This window comes from Herpailurus yagouaroundi, unplaced genomic scaffold (genome assembly GCF_014898765.1).
Source record: "Herpailurus yagouaroundi ecotype Mexico unplaced genomic scaffold, PumYag 28, whole genome shotgun sequence".
NCBI classification, from domain to species: Eukaryota; Metazoa; Chordata; class Mammalia; order Carnivora; family Felidae; genus Herpailurus; species Herpailurus yagouaroundi.
In genome coordinates, this window is record NW_024412376.1 from 59,209,939 (window position 1) to 59,227,141 (window position 17,203).

General features: G+C 34.5%; 1 protein-coding gene and 1 long non-coding RNA gene across 5 annotated transcripts in view; one reads left to right on the forward strand and one right to left on the reverse strand.

The window, feature by feature from the left end:
• LOC121029887 (uncharacterized) overlaps positions 1-17,203 on the forward strand; it is a 70,940-nt gene that overhangs the window by 44,516 nt on the left and 9,221 nt on the right. The window lies entirely within an intron of this gene.
• HSPA4L (heat shock protein family A (Hsp70) member 4 like) overlaps positions 4,544-17,203 on the reverse strand; it is a 51,082-nt gene continuing 38,422 nt past the window's right edge. For both annotated transcript variants that reach the window (XM_040474345.1, XM_040474355.1), the window contains exons 16-20: positions 14,674-14,799; positions 14,274-14,381; positions 12,003-12,122; positions 8,144-8,305; positions 4,544-5,842 (exon numbers count right to left, since the gene is read on the reverse strand). In XM_040474345.1, coding sequence (XP_040330279.1) covers positions 5,651-5,842; positions 8,144-8,305; positions 12,003-12,122; positions 14,274-14,381; positions 14,674-14,799 — 708 coding nt within the window. In that variant the 3' untranslated portion in view covers positions 4,544-5,650. The remainder of the gene's footprint in view (positions 5,843-8,143; positions 8,306-12,002; positions 12,123-14,273; positions 14,382-14,673; positions 14,800-17,203) is intronic.

A 17,203-nucleotide genomic window follows, 5' to 3' on the forward strand; every position in this document is an offset into this window, starting at 1 on the left:
ATGACTTGACAAGGTGCACTGTCATCCAAAAATGAATTGCATTTATTATCAATTGCTATTTGTTCACTAGTATGAAGATGCCAATTTACATACACAGAAAGTATTTTATATACTTTGATCCTGCCATATGTAACATTATTATGGATGTTTGTGAACCAAAATTGTATGCCAAATTCATATTCCTAGAATGTTATCAGTGTAACATCACAAACCATTCTCATGTCAGCTTGTTGAAGCTGAGGGTCTATTACATGCAAAAATCAGTTGATTATTTTTATAGACACATCACACTTGGTTATGATTTTCTGCATTGCACTGGTTACTTTGTATTGAAAACAAACTTGGAAATTACGAAATGTAGTTTTCTTAAAAACAAAATTATTAGCTAATAGGAACTAAACCACCAGAAATTCTTTTACACTAATGACTAGAGTCAGAGTCACAATAGAAATTATTTTAATAATGGTTGAAGAAAGAAAAAATGACTTGGATGCCATATTAGAACTAAAACAATTTGATAATTTCATTAAAAAACTGCTTTATATACTGTAGAATTAAACAATGGCTTCATCTTACCAAGTATAAAAGGTAACCACTTTTAATGTGAGTCTGCTTCCAAGACATTAAGCCATAAAATTTTATTTCAGGGAAAATAATACAACACTTTAAAGCATTTCCTAGATTTCCCTACCTTCTAATGACATTTTAACACCTTCTTCTGGATGGGGCCATATGATTTCAAGAGCATTTTGACTCAAGGTCTTAGAAGCACAAAATTTAGGAAATTCTAAAAACAAAACAAAACAGGAAGATGCACAGAAAATGTATGTAATTCAGAAAGAACAAACAATGGAAGGTGGCTAACCCTTTAACGATTTTGAATTTCTGACCCTAATTTTGTCACACTGGTATCTGTATTAAAAATAAGGAATGTTGGGTTTCTTCATATATGATAATTCACAAAACTGACCTCTTTTGGTCCAGAACTACTTAAAAGTATTCTAAGGCCAAAATATGAAAACTCTAGAAGCCATTATTAAATTTTAGAGATACTACATGAGGAAACTTACAACACGGCTTTTCAGGTATGAATTTATAAGAGTCAAAAAATTCTTCACAGTAGTAAGATTTGGTGTTTAGAAGGCAACAAAGGCAATAAAATTAGCTATCAAAGGGATAGGATAGCTGTGAAACTATTTAAAAATACACAAAATGAAAGACCTAAAAAATCATCTAAAATAAAAAAACCAAAATGTGCTGGAGAAAAATAGGATTATACAAGAGCCTAGAATTGGATGAGAGAATAAATGGATCAAGATGCACCAGAAAGATCATTTCCATTTATAGTTTATACACTATAAAAATAAAACATACTGAATTTCCCTTATCTCTGTACAGGATGGGTCATTTTTAGGTAACTATATACTTCCTTAATAATCATCCTATAACTTAGGACAGTAAAAGATTCCAAAGCAAAGATTATACTATTAATTTTTGTTATGGTTATGGATTTTGACCTGCTTGACAGACTGAATAAAATGCTCATCATTCAATTCGCTTTTTTGATTTGAAAGTTCCGAGTCCTTTAATGATGTGTTTTAATAGATGTGCTTTTTCTTTTAATACTTTAACAATATGCTAGAGGTAGCCTTAGGGATCTGGAAGATGAAAGAGCCATTACCACCTAACAGGTACTGACCACTGTGCCACAGAGGTTAAGTTTTCTTCTTCTAAGCAGCTTCAGTTTAACGTTCTAAGAATTCCAGGTGCCTTTTTATTTAAAGTGTGAAGCAAATACCCTTGAATTCAGCAAGAAAAAAACTTAGACATCTGGCTGTAGTATAAACCCAAAGCTGGTTTTTTTTTAGGAAACACAGGAGTATATGGAAGAACATAAGTTTTATTAGTACATTTAAAATTAGATGAGGAAGCAAAATAGCTGAAGTTTTTTGTTTTGGTTAAGAGTTTTGGTCTTTGCATTAATTTCTGTTACTTTTTTATTGAAAGAAAAGATTATGTGCTCCCTGGGAACTTTTAAAATGGTAAGACCTTAACAAAAAAGGAAATTTCAAACCTGCTTTTCTTTTTTGATCATCAAAATTCTGTCTTCTGAAATTGATGGCTTTAAAAGATTAGTTTGCTAAATGGTAGTTATGAAAGATTGTAGAGTAAGAGCATAATATTAGAATCACACTTTAAGCACACTACCAATGACATTTGAAGTCATCAGTGGCTAACTTTAATCCGTGCCATCAGATTTTAAATATTGATACAATCAGTAATGCTTATCATTAATTTTATAGAATCAGATATCACAGGCCAAATTCTACTTAAAACTTCCTAAGTCTAATCACAAAATAACATTTAATTTAGAATTGAAGTTTTCTGGTTGTAAAATTCTAAAAGGTGAGAAAGGTGAAGTTATATTTGTCTTGTCATTTAAGAATCACTTCTATGATATTTAAGATCAATGCCAAGGTTTCAACTGTTAACTACCAAATATCACCTGTTAAAAACAAAACAAAATCCTAATGAGAATGTTTATAGGCTTATTACAACTCAAATTCATGAATACAGAGGAATGGTTCTATTTTGGCTCAAACTGAAGTCAGCTAATTTGATCACTGTATTTGAATGCTCATTGTCTTTAAGTATTGATAATTTTTCAAAACAGTTCAAGATGTCCTAATTTGGATAAAATGTTTTCATACTTATTATATAAAAATTGAGCCCCAAGTTCATTAATATAGCTATCTAGGAAGTAATCATAAATATACTGAAAATTGGCCAAGAAAGTCTAAGAAATCTTTATTTCTTCTTAGGAAAAATCTAATTAGTTACAGTCTTTTAAACTGAGATTATTATCTGTTTATTCCAAAAGCCCAATTCTTTGGTGTACTGTTTCTAGTTGTTTTAAACTTAAGAATTCTGTATACTGCTAAAGGAATTAAAGCATCACAAACTTTGTGTTAAATAACTTTGTTATTTAAGCAATCTTTGTTTTTATAATCACAGTATGATTGGCCATCAGGAGGTGGATTTGGAAACCAAGTGATTTATACTTTTTCATAGAGTAAAAGTGTATTTTAATCATCCTATTTTTCTACATACTTAGTTCATATTTGATTATAGGAAAACATTCTAATTTTCTATAACTTCTAAAATAGTGGCTTTTTATCTTGAAAAAAAATTTTTTTGTCTAATACTGCATATATTTCCATGCAGATTAAACTGAGCCATACCTTCTACCCCAAACTGTTAAGGAGAACATATTTTTCTTTATATTCAGTAAACAACTACATCATAAGGTTAAACAGCTTTTGAAAATATCATTTAAGTTGGATGAGTAGGAAAGCATACATCTTATCTTTGGATGTATTTAACTTATCAAGTGAAGTGTTATATAAATGTAAGAAATAGAATGTTATAGATCTAAAACACAGAACTACATAAACCAATTTAAGAAGGAAGGGAAGATGTCAGATATATTAGTTCAGATGCAGAAAGGGTTATTTACACATTTGTTCACAAGTTTTGGAGTTACATAGCTCCTAACGAAGTGGGTGATTTTCTTGTTAACTCAAGAAAAAGCTACGAACTCCCTAATGTGTGCTGTTGAAATACTCCTTCATAACTTTGATGCTCTTCCTGAAATGAACCTATATATTCAACCTATAAATGAAAACCAACTGATGCTTTAAAAAGAAAGTGGGGCGCCTGGGTGGCGCAGTCGGTTAAGCATCCTACTTCAGCCAGGTCACTATCTCACGGTCCGTGGGTTCGAGCCCCGCGTCGGGCTCTGGGCTGATGGCTCAGAGCCTGGAGCCTGTTTCCGATTCTGTGTCTCCCTCTCTCTCTGCCCCTCCCCCGTTCATGCTCTGTCTCTCTCTGTCCCAAAAATAAATAAACGTTGAAAAAAAAAATTAAAAAGAAAGTATTTAATTACTAGTGGATATAATTAGTTCACTTTAAGAGTATTAAGACAAGGAGAAGTTTGAAGACTAGAAGACATTAAAAATATATTGGGTCTATATGATTTTTTTAATGCAAAAAAGGGACATCTCCCTCAAAAAGGATGACTAAAAATCCCTGCAAAATGCACTGCTCCATATGCTCCCCTTTCAGTGCAGACTACATTGTAGAAACAAAATCTCTCTTAAGAGAACTATTTGTGAGAAATAATGACTATCCCTAAAGATATTAAACTCTCAATTTTTACTATGTAAGAAAGTCATTATTAATTCATCTTAATATAAAGGTTTTAGCTTTGGGAAAAAGTGAGCCTTTCAAAATTTTAACTTAGGTTATTAATCTAGTTGATTGGCATGAAACACAAGTGCCATGCATGGTCTATGCCTCTCCTAGGTCTGAAAAGTCATTTCAGACTGTTCCCATACTTAAATGGTTTCAAGTTTCTGGACAGAACTGAACAACGTGAACAAGTCTGGTGATGAAGCACTGATTAAGTCTTAAAATATCATAATTTCACAGTCCCTTGTCCCATATAATATATATAAGAAGCACCAAAACTGGAGCCAAGATCTGAACAGGTAATGTAACAGCAGGAACTATAATTTAATCACATCATATCATATTACACTTATGTAACATTCTATGCCTGTTGATATGTGTAACATAGTTAAGTTTATTACAAGCATTATTTCCTAAGACTTACGGTATAAGTACTTCTTTTCAAGTATTACCGCTTATTTAAGTGTTTATTTCTTAACATTATGTAAATCAGTGATAAATGTATATAATGCAGTACATTGTGCCATTTCTCCCAACCCTGTGTTCAGATATTAAAGTCAATTAAGAAAAACAAAACAACTATTAAAACTGAAACAAGGCTATCAACATCACACATGAACATCTGAGTCGGTCAATAGCATTTGCCCCTTAACATGAAGGTATTTTCATCATAAATGCCTCATCTTTAGGCTAGTATTATGTTAGCAGCAGCTGGTCTTCAGGACAAATAGATTAGAAGTTTCAAGTGAAAATGACACTGAATTACTCTTGAGGAAACATCAATCCACATTACTAATAAAAGATGCAAACTGCTGGTGTCACCTTAACATAAAAATTGTGTGTTTTCCCTTTCAACATGTGACTTAGTTCATTTCTGTGATGACAGCACTTTGGAGTTCTCATGGCACACCAATAAGATTATCTGTTTTAATATTTAAATTATAACTACAATAACTAGAAAAAAGTCAGTGCCTCGGTGGCTTTAAACCACATCAATTTCAATGTTTTTCAAAATGATGATGCAATTAAATCTATGCTTCTGCAATAGTGCAAAACAGTATCCTCTCCTAAATACAGGAGCTGAGGTTTATCCAAGTAGAAGCTTTAAATAAGGTAGATTGTTGCCAACTATATATCAGTCTCGCATATTTGATATAACATATATTAGGAAAGCTTAAACTGACTTATAAATCTATTCTCAGCTAAAGCTTCACATAAGCAGCAATGGAAATGAACAGAAGTGCACTCAATATAAAACACTTTTCAAAACTACTCCAAAAAACAAATGACAAAACATGGTTAAGAACTGAACGTATGTTGTGTGTACCACATGTAAAAGGAAGAATGGACCTTGGTGATTGCTTGCACTGTCTGAATTATGTGAAGGTAAAATTAAGACTTAGTCCACTTCCATCTCTCCAGAAGATTTAGGATGCTGGGAGCTGTCTTTTGTCATATCTGGTTTAGTTTCAGTCCCACTCTGTCCATCTGTTGGTCCATTGTGTTCACTGTTAGCTTTTGTTTTGTCTTCAGCAACCTCTACTTTTGGTTTGGGCTTGTAAATGATGGGGTTACAAAAATTATCCAGTTCCTAAAGACATAAAGAGAAGTGAGTATATTAAAATTACTACAGAGAAAGTTACTATTAACGTTCTAAATTCCACATTAATGTGACATTCCTGAATTTATGTTAGCTCAGATAACCAAGTTTCTTCAACTACATCAATGAAGCATTTACTTCTGGGTTACTGCATGTTAGTGCTGACAGAGAACTCTTCAATCTTTAATAATAATACTCTTTGTATATAATCTCCCTAAAAACTGATTCTTCATAATTTAAATATAGTTTACTTAGGAAGAAATAATTTTTAATTTATTCCTTTAACTTATGCCTGATGCTCTGAGAATTTTGTCAAATAACACCTATTTCATAAACTGATACTTACACAAAAACAGCTTTAATAAGTGGAATTATAGAACTATGTTGAAGGAAAATAAGTCATGAATGTAAATGCAACTTAACAATTTAAAATAAATACAATGTATTTTCTCTGCCCTTATTTCTTTTTAACACAGAAATAAAAGACCATTAAAATCTTTCAAGACCAGTGTCACAGAGATTGGGAGAGGGAAGGAAAGACAGGGACTAACATCTTGGGGGAATGTTTTGTTTTGTAAACGTTTATTTATTATTGAGAGACAGAGAGAGACAGAGCATGAGCATGGGAGGAGCAGAGAGAGGGGGAGATACAGAATCCGAAGCAGGCTCCAGGCTCTGAGCTGTCAGCACAGAGCCCAACGTGGGGCCCAAACTCACAAACTGTGAGATCATGACATGAGCGCAAGTTGGACGCTTAACTGACTGAGCCATCCAGGCACCCCACTGGGGGAATGTTGTAGTGGCAAACTGCTCTTATCACACTCTATATTTCATCTGATTAGTAGTAATTATTATAGCTTTGTTGCAAAACTTTCTCAAAAGGAAAACACTTAGATTTGAATAAAAAAAAAAAAACCTGAAAACACACTGAATAAAAAAAAAAATCAACCAGAATTTCATCTTCTACAGAGTAACATTAACATTTTGGGGAGCATCCTTCTAGATACATGTCCACGCACACACAGATATACAAATCTACAAATCTATGAACGTGCTAATTTACATAGTGAGGTAACTTTTCACTCAGTACGTTGTACTCATCTTTATATCTAAATATAAAATCTTTATATCTAAATCTTTATATCTAAAAGATATATGTTGTACTCATCTTCATATCTAAAATCATGTAATGGTTGCAAAGTGTTGTACAGATGCTTCCATTTATCTAGTTTCTTACAGGTATTTGTGTCTTTCAACTTTTTGCTAATTTACCAGGAAGGTTATCTTCCTATACTTGTGTAATGATCAATTTAGGATGAATTCCTAGAATTATGATTTCTGGGTTAAAGGTACGTATACTTCCTTTAAATTTCTACATATATACTGATACAAAAAGAATGAAACAAATTCAACCAAGCTGCTCAGGGAAAACATCCATTTCTTCACACCCTTGACAACTTGTGACAAAGATTATGAATGTAAACACAGAACCATGACCAGTGAAAAGAAAAGATGGGTAAAGGAGAGTTAGTAGGATGAGTTATGTTTTCTTTTGTCAATTGCTTCTCTGACGTCTTTACTCATTTTTCTACTTAAATGCTAGTTTTATTGTAAAGTTCATCTCAATATTTTTCACGGTGTTTTCTATGATAATCTTTGATATTTTCACTAGTAATGTTTTTTAGGCTGAAAAGTTTATCTCAGAAATAAGATTTTACCATAGAATTTTACAGATTTCAAATGATGTCAGAAACCTACACTGCAAAGTTTTATAATGGAGATTTAGAAGTCTCATGCAGTCTAGAAAAGTCTGACATATATAACAGTAAGAAGTTGTCACATTGCTTTATTTCCCTGTGTAGTAAACTTAAAATTTAAAAACACAGCCTCATGTGACTAAATCAAGGAACAGAGATGTCCCACCTAGAAATCTTTTGTTTTTTTTTTTTTTGCAAAATTAAAATTTAGCCTTAAATTTGTTTTTCTAAGTTCTTTTGCAAGCTGATTATTGCTTAAAGTATGGCTCCCAATAAAAGCGTTTAATGGCTTGGGGTGCCTGAGTGGCTCAGTCGGTTGAGCGTCTGACTCTTGATTTTGGCTCAGGTCATCATCCCAGGGATGTGGGATCGAGGCCCACACTGGGCTCTGTGCTAAGTGTGGAACCCGCTTAAGATTGTTTCTCTTTCTCTTTCCTTCTGCCCCTCTCCCCTGCTTGTGGGTGCTCTCTAAAATAAGAAAAAAAAATGTTTAATGGCTTGAACCCATTAAAAAGAAAGTTTCATAGTTACTTACCTTTGACTTTGCAACTATTTCGGAGACTTTCACCACAGGATCTTGAGTGAGACTTAGTTTGTTCTGTGCATTCATCTTACTGTTCAGCCAATTCATGGCTTCACTGATATATTTTTCAACTTTTTCCACTTCGGCTGGATCTAAATGATCATATCTTTCATCCTATTAAAAAAAAAAGCCTTTTACTTAATAGAAAATATTTCCATAAGCAACAATAATTTCCGTTTAAAAGATTTAGACTCTTATTGAACGTATACCTCCCACATACCCATGTGAAGAAGCCACATACAAATTACACAAAACTGAAGAGACTGGGAGAAAGAAAAAAATCAATGTGGGTTTTTAAAAGGAAAGTCTTTCTGAAGAAGTCAGGTTTTTTCAAAAAATGACTAGTGCAGAATATTCAAGGGAAAAGTACTTAAGAAAGAAGCTGCATGGAATTCAGTTGTTAGGGAATAAAGAGAAGTAGGGGAATAAAGGCATAGTGCAAGCTAGACAGAAAATTCTCAGTATATAACAGAACAGCAGTTCTTGATAAAGAGAAGTACATAATAAAATTTTGTCTGAAAAACACAACTACAGCTACCACATACAGAAAGTAATCTAAGAAGTCAGGGTTTAGGATGGTAATCATGAGAAAGAAATGGCAATGCAACAGAAAGAGGATCTCCTGATGGATTATAGATGGGACATAGAAAATAAAGAGAAAGGGAATTAAAGAGTACTCCAAAGCCAAAGAACTGGGAGAATGGTGATGTTGTGTTTTACAACTATAAAGCTTCATCACGTATTCTTCTTCTGCTTGTAGAAGACCCAATTTCTGGGTCCCCACATTTTTCTGAATTCCCTTCTACTTCATGGATCACATCTTATATTCCTTCCCATTCATCCCTTCACATGCATGTTTTAAAAAGATATCTAGCCTGAGCCTCTTCCCTGAATTCCCAACTCTATATCCAACTTCCAACCTGAATTTCCATTTATAAAGAATGAAATGACCACCTATGTTTCAAAATCCTGATTACACCCCCACCTACTACTCCCAGTTTTCCCCATCTCAGTAAATGGCAACTTCATCCTTCCAGGCCATATCCTTGGGGTCATTTTTGACTCCTCTGTCACATTTACATAAAATCTATCACCAAATCTTACAATGTGCAAACATCTGACTACTACTTTCCCCCTTCAATATGCAAGATTCAAGCCTCTATCATTCCTTGTGTTATTCTAATAATGTCTAAATGAGTGTTTCTACATCCTTTAAAAAATGAATCATATCATGTTACTTGTATGTTCAAAAACCTCCAATGGGGGGCACCTGGGTGGCTTAGTTGGTTGAATGTTCAAATTTGGCTCAGGTCATGACCTGATGACCTGATCTGATGGTTCATGAATTTGAAGGCTCTGCATCAGGCTCTCTGCTGTCAGCACAGAGCCCGCTTTGGATCCTCTGTACCCTTTTCTCTTTGCCCCTCCCTTCTTCATGCTTTCTCTTTCAAAAATGAATAAACATTACAAAAAAAAAAAACAAAAAACAAAAAACCTCCAATCAATGGTTTCATATCTCAAAGCCAAACTTTTATGATAGCCTACTAGGCACTAGGTTCTAATCCCTAGGTTCTAATCCCATTCCCATTGTTTTAAGCCACACTGGCCTCTTTGCTGTTCCTTCAACACATTTTCCCCTTGAGGTTTTGTAACTTGCTCTCCCTTTTTCTACAACTTTTCCCTTACAGTTATCTTACACCTGGAGCCCTCCCTTCCTTCAGTTCTCTCCTAACAGTATATCATCTTATTAGTCTGCCCTTCTCACAAATCTCCTCCACCTTTGGTGGTTCCTTACTTTTTCAATAGTCCTTTATCCCTATCTACTTAAAAAAATTTTTTTATTCATTTTTGAGAGAGAGAGAGTGTGAGCAGAGAGAGACAGAGAGAGAGAGACTCACACAGAATTTAAAGTACACTCCAGGCCGTCAGCTGTCAGCTGTCAGCACTGAGCCTGATGCGGGCTCAAACTCACAGACTGCAAGATCATAACCTGAGCTGAAGTCGGACATTTAACTGACTGAGCCACCCAGGTGCCCCCGTATCTGACTCCTTTGAAGTAACTTATTTACTGTTCACCTTTCCCTACCAAAGCATATAAGAAACAGGTTCATTGTTTTGTTTGATGCTTGTAGTTCCAGCATCTTGAACTGAAGACAGCACATAAGAAAAATTCAAAATCCCTGAATGTAGGTGAAGTCTCGTCTTGCTTTGGTATCTTAAACCTGAATACTCAAGACTGCTAAAGCCTGGGGAACATGGGGCCATGTATTGTTATGTGGATGTCCAATGCCATATTTGAAATATTCTTGGTGTTTTTATTTGTCTGCTTCCGTCTTACCTTTCCATTATCCTTCTATTCTTTGTACGTGTATGGACATTTTGGACACTGACAGCGGTGGACACATTCGCAATCAGTGACTGGATTCTTCTTTCTGGTTGGCTGGATTGTAATCTTATGTTACAAAATTTACAAATCTATTTTGTAAAGCAAGCAACCTCTTTTTACACGTTGTGTAGTACAAAGTAGCATAGGTGATAGGAGTTTGTATGTTAACTTCAGACTGTTCAAGTTTTAATCCTAAATGCATCATTTACTACCAGTGTAATCCTTGACAAATTGCTTAAGCACTGCAGTTTTCTTATGATATATCCTTGTGAGATTAAGATAATCCATGAAAAGTGTTTAAAATTCACTGTTTGGTAAACATAAGTTATTAAGATTACCTGCCTGAATCTGGTGCTACCCTCTCCTGCTTACTGATGCAGTTTTAACTCCCATGATAAAAACTGGGGAAATTATAGTGAATATTTATTCAAAGTAAGGGCGAGCAAACTTGTCCTGCAGGCCAAAACTAACCTGTTACTTGCCGTTTTTTTTTCCCCTGGGTTTTTAAATAAAGTTATTTTGAAACATAGCCATACCCATTCATTTACGTACTGTATATGGATGCTTTTGCACTTCAATGGCAGATCTGAACTGTTAGCCTGTAAAACCTAATATATTCACTATTTGTTCATTTAAAAAAAATCCCGCTAACCTCGAGTTTAGAGGAAAAAATGGTAAGCCTAATTTTGTCATATCTTACTATTATATAAATGATATTTCCTTTTGGATGTAACTAAATATTTGAAGCTTAAAAACAGTCGGCAGGTTAAGGGTATATAGATTTGGGTGTGCATCTAAAAGAATAAAGGGTATAGGAGATCACAAATGTCTCATAGACTGCAAGACAGAGAGCAACCAAAAGCAAAAGAACAAAATAAAGTCTAGCACTGTCCAGTCTGCAAGAGGCCTATAATAAAAAAAGTTCCAAGAAAAATTCTCTTTCACTGTATCAATAATGAAATCTCTAAGAAGAAAATGATAGATTTAGTCACTGGATTGAAGTGTGGGTTTTAGGTAATTTAAAGAGATTAAAGCAGCATAACTGCACTGTATTTTAAATATATTAGTACCTTTTACAGTAATTTTCTAATAAAAAGATAGGGGTGCCTGGGTAGCTCAGTTGGTTGAGCATCTGACTCTTGGTTTCGGCTCAGGTCATGATCTCATGGTTCATGGGATTGAGCCCCACACAGGGCTCTGCACTGACAGCGTGGAGCCTGCTTGGGATTTCCTCTCCCTCTCTCCCCACTCTCTCTCTCTCAAAATAAATAAATGTTAAAAAAAATAGTAAGTTTAGAGTACAGGGTCTCCGGAATTTGGCAGTAACGACTGCTACAGCTTCGTGGCTGAGAACTTATTACCCCATCCTACCATGTACTATAAAACACATGCCATCAGCAGCAGCTTGCCCTGTGACTTTAATACCTTGTTTCTGTATGCTTCTATCACTTTCATGACAAGTTGAATCTTTTTTCCCAAGTCGTTTAAAGCTTTTGGTCTCTCTTCATGTTCCATGTACCTCATCTGAATAGGCTGGCCATATTTCTATTAAGAAAAATTTTTGAAAGAAAAAGTTATTAACCGAAAATGACTTTTAACAGAAGACAAGTTTTATTGGACCCTTACATGATGATGAATAGGAAAGAAAGCTGGCCAGATCAAAACATGCCTTCTCTATTTCCCTTACATGAAAATAAATTCCAGTGATTATTTCCTTATGCAATCCTACAGGGATGCCTAATGATTTATGTCTTTCATTTATTAAGATTACCACTTCTTGATTCCTGTCAAATCCAAAGGCAACACTTGTAATTCCTTCAAAGTTGTGTTGAAAATTTCCAAACCTATTAGCCATAAAGACATTATCGCATGCAGAATTTATCTGACACAGGTCGCAAATACTTCTATTATAACTCTGTAAGCAACATGATTACTAGTATTTCCAGATATTCAATATTATCTTTTGAATATTATTTATGTTTGTTAATTAGATGGAAATCCTGGATCTGGAAGTATAGCACTTAAAAAAACAAAACCAAAAAACAAACCTTTGGCCCCTTGCCCCAAGTGCCCGGAATGTTAAAACAGCCTCCGGAATTTTGAGGAAGGGGATGCATTAGAAGAATGAATACCTATTTTCTTGTAGATAGTTTATGTACTTAAAAAAAAAATCAGCTTATTTTAGAATAATTTTAGATTTTCAGAGAAGTTACAAAGGAAATAATAGAGCATCAAGTACTTCTCACTGCTTTCCTCTAATGTTAACATCTTACATATCTTGTATTACCACAGTATATACAGTTGTCAAAACTAAGAGACCAACACTGGTACATTACCATTAACTGAACTCCAGACTTTACGTGGATTTCATAATTTTCTGTTCCAGGACAACATATTGCATTTAGTCTATTTACATCATACATTTTACTGTAAATGTTTCTGAAAAAGGACCAAGTACTGCCAACTTTTAAAAGCCACCCCCCCCCCCAAATACTAAGGCCTGTGAAAACTTGTACAACATTCATTTCTATGGTTACTTATATATTTGGGGTGAAATAATCCTTTTTGAGAGCTGCTGGGCTTTTTAGTTATTTCTACTGACTTCAGCTGCCTGGCTGTTCCTACTACCCAAAATACATACATTCTTTTAGGGAGATGGGGAGTAACACCACCACCAAGCTAAAATGTGATAAAGCCTAGTTTTGCTATAAGATCAGCTTTCCTGGTTGCTAATTATTCTGTTTGAAAGTAGTTTACTGGCATGAAGACAGTTATAACTTTTGCAAGATACTTGCTTTTGCTTTTAAGTAACTTCTCTTATACTCTGCTCACCCAATCCTAAAGGGCTGCCTTTTCCCATATCCTAGGAACCCTATCAATATCATCTATGTATTTCCCTTGCTACTCAGAATGGCTCAGGGACCAGCAGCATCAGAACCTCTTAGAAGCTTGTTAGCAATGCAGTATCATGGGCCCACCACCTCATATGTATCAAATCATAGTCTGCACTTCAATAAAAGCCCATGGCAATTCATGTGAACATTAAAGTACTGCTATGATGCACACTAAGAAGAAAAGACAAATTCCTGTAATCCTTGTAATCTGAATTTAAAAGTATTTTTTTCAGGGTAGGGTAGGCAAGCAGAAAGAAAGGAGTAATAGTGATAGTTTCTTAAAATCATACCATTGACCTAGAAAAAGGAGACATGGTTGCCACATCTCCGTATTTCTTTGTGAAAGAAACTGGAATTTCTTCACTGGCCAGGTGTCCACATCAGTTGCAATGTGAAAATACAAAAGGGCAGCGTATACTCCTCAAAATCACGGCACAGTGAAGGGGGGAGAAGCAGAGAAAGGGTGCATCCTCCAATGGATAAGAAGGGATCAGGTTCACAAATCACTTCTTAATAACATTTCAGAAAAAAATGCCTAATGTAAAAGTGGTCACATTCCAGCCATCTGGTACATATTTTTATCTGAGTGTCTGAATAAATATGATTATACATTATTTAATTTCAGTTATCATATAGCATTACTGACCTCTAAAATTGCTTTTAAGATTAGAGAACATTTCTTCTTACACATACCTTAGTATTTTCTAATGTATTTATTAAAAACAGACAATGTGCTTTTACACCACAATTTTTAGGAAAACAATGTTCTATTCAAAATTAACACGGACTTTAAAAAATTTACCTTTAGTTCTTGAAGCTTATCCACATAAATTTGTTTGGGTTGGTCCTCTCCTTCTTCATAAAGCCAATTTTCTGTATCTTCCAATATTGTAGACAGTTTATTCAAGTCCTAGTTGTACATTGAAGAGACACTGACTGAAAATGCTCTCCTTAGAAGTTATCAAAGAAGGACAGACTATTTCTCAAGTATAAAAGATTAAATTTCAGATTTCTCTGGCTTTTTATTCATTAACATGTTTTTCACCATACTTCTGCAATTAGGAGACATAACTAAGAATCATTCCTAAATGTGGCTCAAGGGGATTGACAACAGTAACACATTTGGTATGTTTGTTTACATAATTCGTATTAACACTGTCAAACAAATAGTTCTAATAAAAAATTATGTAATTTAGACTTACTTCTTGAGTGATGAATTTTTCATAGACTGTGCCCAGCTTGTCTCTAAAATCATATACATATTCTTCAACAGCATTCTTAGCATCATTTCTTTCTTTCTCTAATTTATCTTGCATTATCATCTTCCCCTATTCAAAATGTTCAGATTAGCTATTAAGAATATGCACAAGAGTCATCAGGGAAATGCATATCAAAACCACAATAAGATCATCACCTTACATCAATCAAAATGGCTAGAATCAAAAAGACAAGAAATAACAAGTGTGGAGAAAAAGGAACCCTTGTGCAGTGTGGGTGGGAATGTAAATTGGTGTAATCACTGTGGGAACCAGTATGGAGATTCCTCAAAAAATTAAAAATAGAACTATATGATTCAATAATTCCATTATTGGGTATTTAGCTAAAGAAAACAAATACATGAATTCAAAAAGATGTATGCACCCCTATGTTTATTGTAGCATTATTTACAATAACCAAGATAGAAACAACCCAAGTATCCATTGATAAATGAATGGATAAATAAGATGTAAGATGTGGGGTGTGTGTGTGTGTGTGTGTGTGTGTGTAATGGAGTATTACTCAGCAATAAACAGTATGAAATCTTGCCATGTGCAACAACATAAATGGACCTAGAGTGTATTATACTAAACAAGTCAAATACCGTATGATTTCACTTACATGTGGAATCTAAAAAACAAAACAAATGAATAAAGAGCAGAAACAGACCCATGAATAGAACTAACTGATGGCTGCCAGAGGGGAGAGAAGTGGGGAGATGGGCAAAATCAGTGAAAGGGAGTAGAGATACATGCTTCAAGTTATGGAATGAGTAAGTCACGGGGATAAAAGGTACAACACAGAATATAGTCAATGGCATAGTAATAGTGTATAGTGACAGGTGATAGCTACACTTGTGATGAGGATACCATGATGTATAGACTGATTTAATCACTATGCTGTACGCCTGAACCTAAAGTAGCACTGTGTATCAACTAGACTTCAATTAAAAAAAAAATGCATTAGGGAAATGCAAACCAAAACCCCTTTACACCTACTGGAATGATTATAAATCAAAGACATGGGTAGTGTTGGTGAGGATGTGAAGAATTTTAAACCCTTGTACACTGCTGTTGGGAAAGTAAAATGCTGCAGTTGTTTTGTAAAAGTGTGGTGGTTCCTCAAGAAGCTAAATAAAGAATTACAATATGACACAGCAATTTCACTCCTAGGTATATAACCAAAGGAATTGAAAACAGGAACTCAAAACAGTTATTTTTATGCCAGTGTTCACTGCAGCATTATTCACAAGAGCCCAAAAGGTGGAAACAACTCAGCTGTCGACTAACAGATGAATGGATAAATGAAATATATATGTATATAAATAATAAAAAATATTCTATTATAAAAAGGAATAAAGTTCTAATTCATGTTACAACATGGATGAACTGTGAAAACATGCTAAGTGCACTAAACCGACACAAAAGGAAATATTGTATGATTACATTCATAGGAGTTTTCTAGAATAGGCAAGGTCACAGAGACAGACCGGGGGATGAGGAATAGGGAAGAATAGTGAGTTATTAATGATTACAGACACACTGGGGTTATGAAAAAGTTTTGGAAATAGACAGTGGTGATGGTTACACGAAATTATGAATGTAATTAATGCCACTGAATTGTTGTGCACTTAGTCGAAATGGCATATTTTATCAGTTTAAAAGATTAGTAATGTGTAATATACCAAGTCACTGAATTGTACACTTTAAATGAATGAATTGTATGGTATATGAATTATATCTCAATAAAGCTATCTTAGGGGTGCCTGGGTGGCTCAGTTGGTTGAGCGTCCATCCGACTTTGGCTCAGGTCATGATCTCAGGATGAGTTCGAGCCCTGCATTGGGCTCTGTGCTGACAGCTCAGAGCCTGGAGCCTGTTTCAGATTCTGTGTCTCCCTCTCTCTCTGCCCTTCCAGAGCTCATGCTCTGTCTCTGTCAAAAATACATACACATAAAAAAAATAAAGCTATTTTAAAAACCAGATATAGTCTGTCATGGTACATACTAGGGTTCAATTCCTTGGCTCCCCATTTATGAGCTTTGAGATCACAGGAAGGTCACTGAACCTCTCTAAGTCTCAGTTTTCTTGCCTTAAAACACAGAATACTTCTATCTATCTCTTAGGGCTGTTAATAAGATTGACATAATTCACATGAAATTTTAGTATAGTGCCTAGCATATAACTCATGCTAAATAAATGTTAGCTCTGGGAGGGGATACAGTATAGTGGTTGCGATGCTGAGCTTTGGAGACAGACTACTCAGATCCAATCCAAAGGTTACTCTCTGGCCACTAAATCTGGTGATTTAGTATACCTGTTCCTGTTTCCTCATCTGTAAAACACAGATCTCTAACAGTACTTCTACCTCATAGGTTTGTTGTGAGGATTAATTAAGATATCAAAGTGTTTTAAACAGTTGGCAAACATGATTGTTTTAATTAAAGCAAATAAATAATCTGAGGATTGTAATACT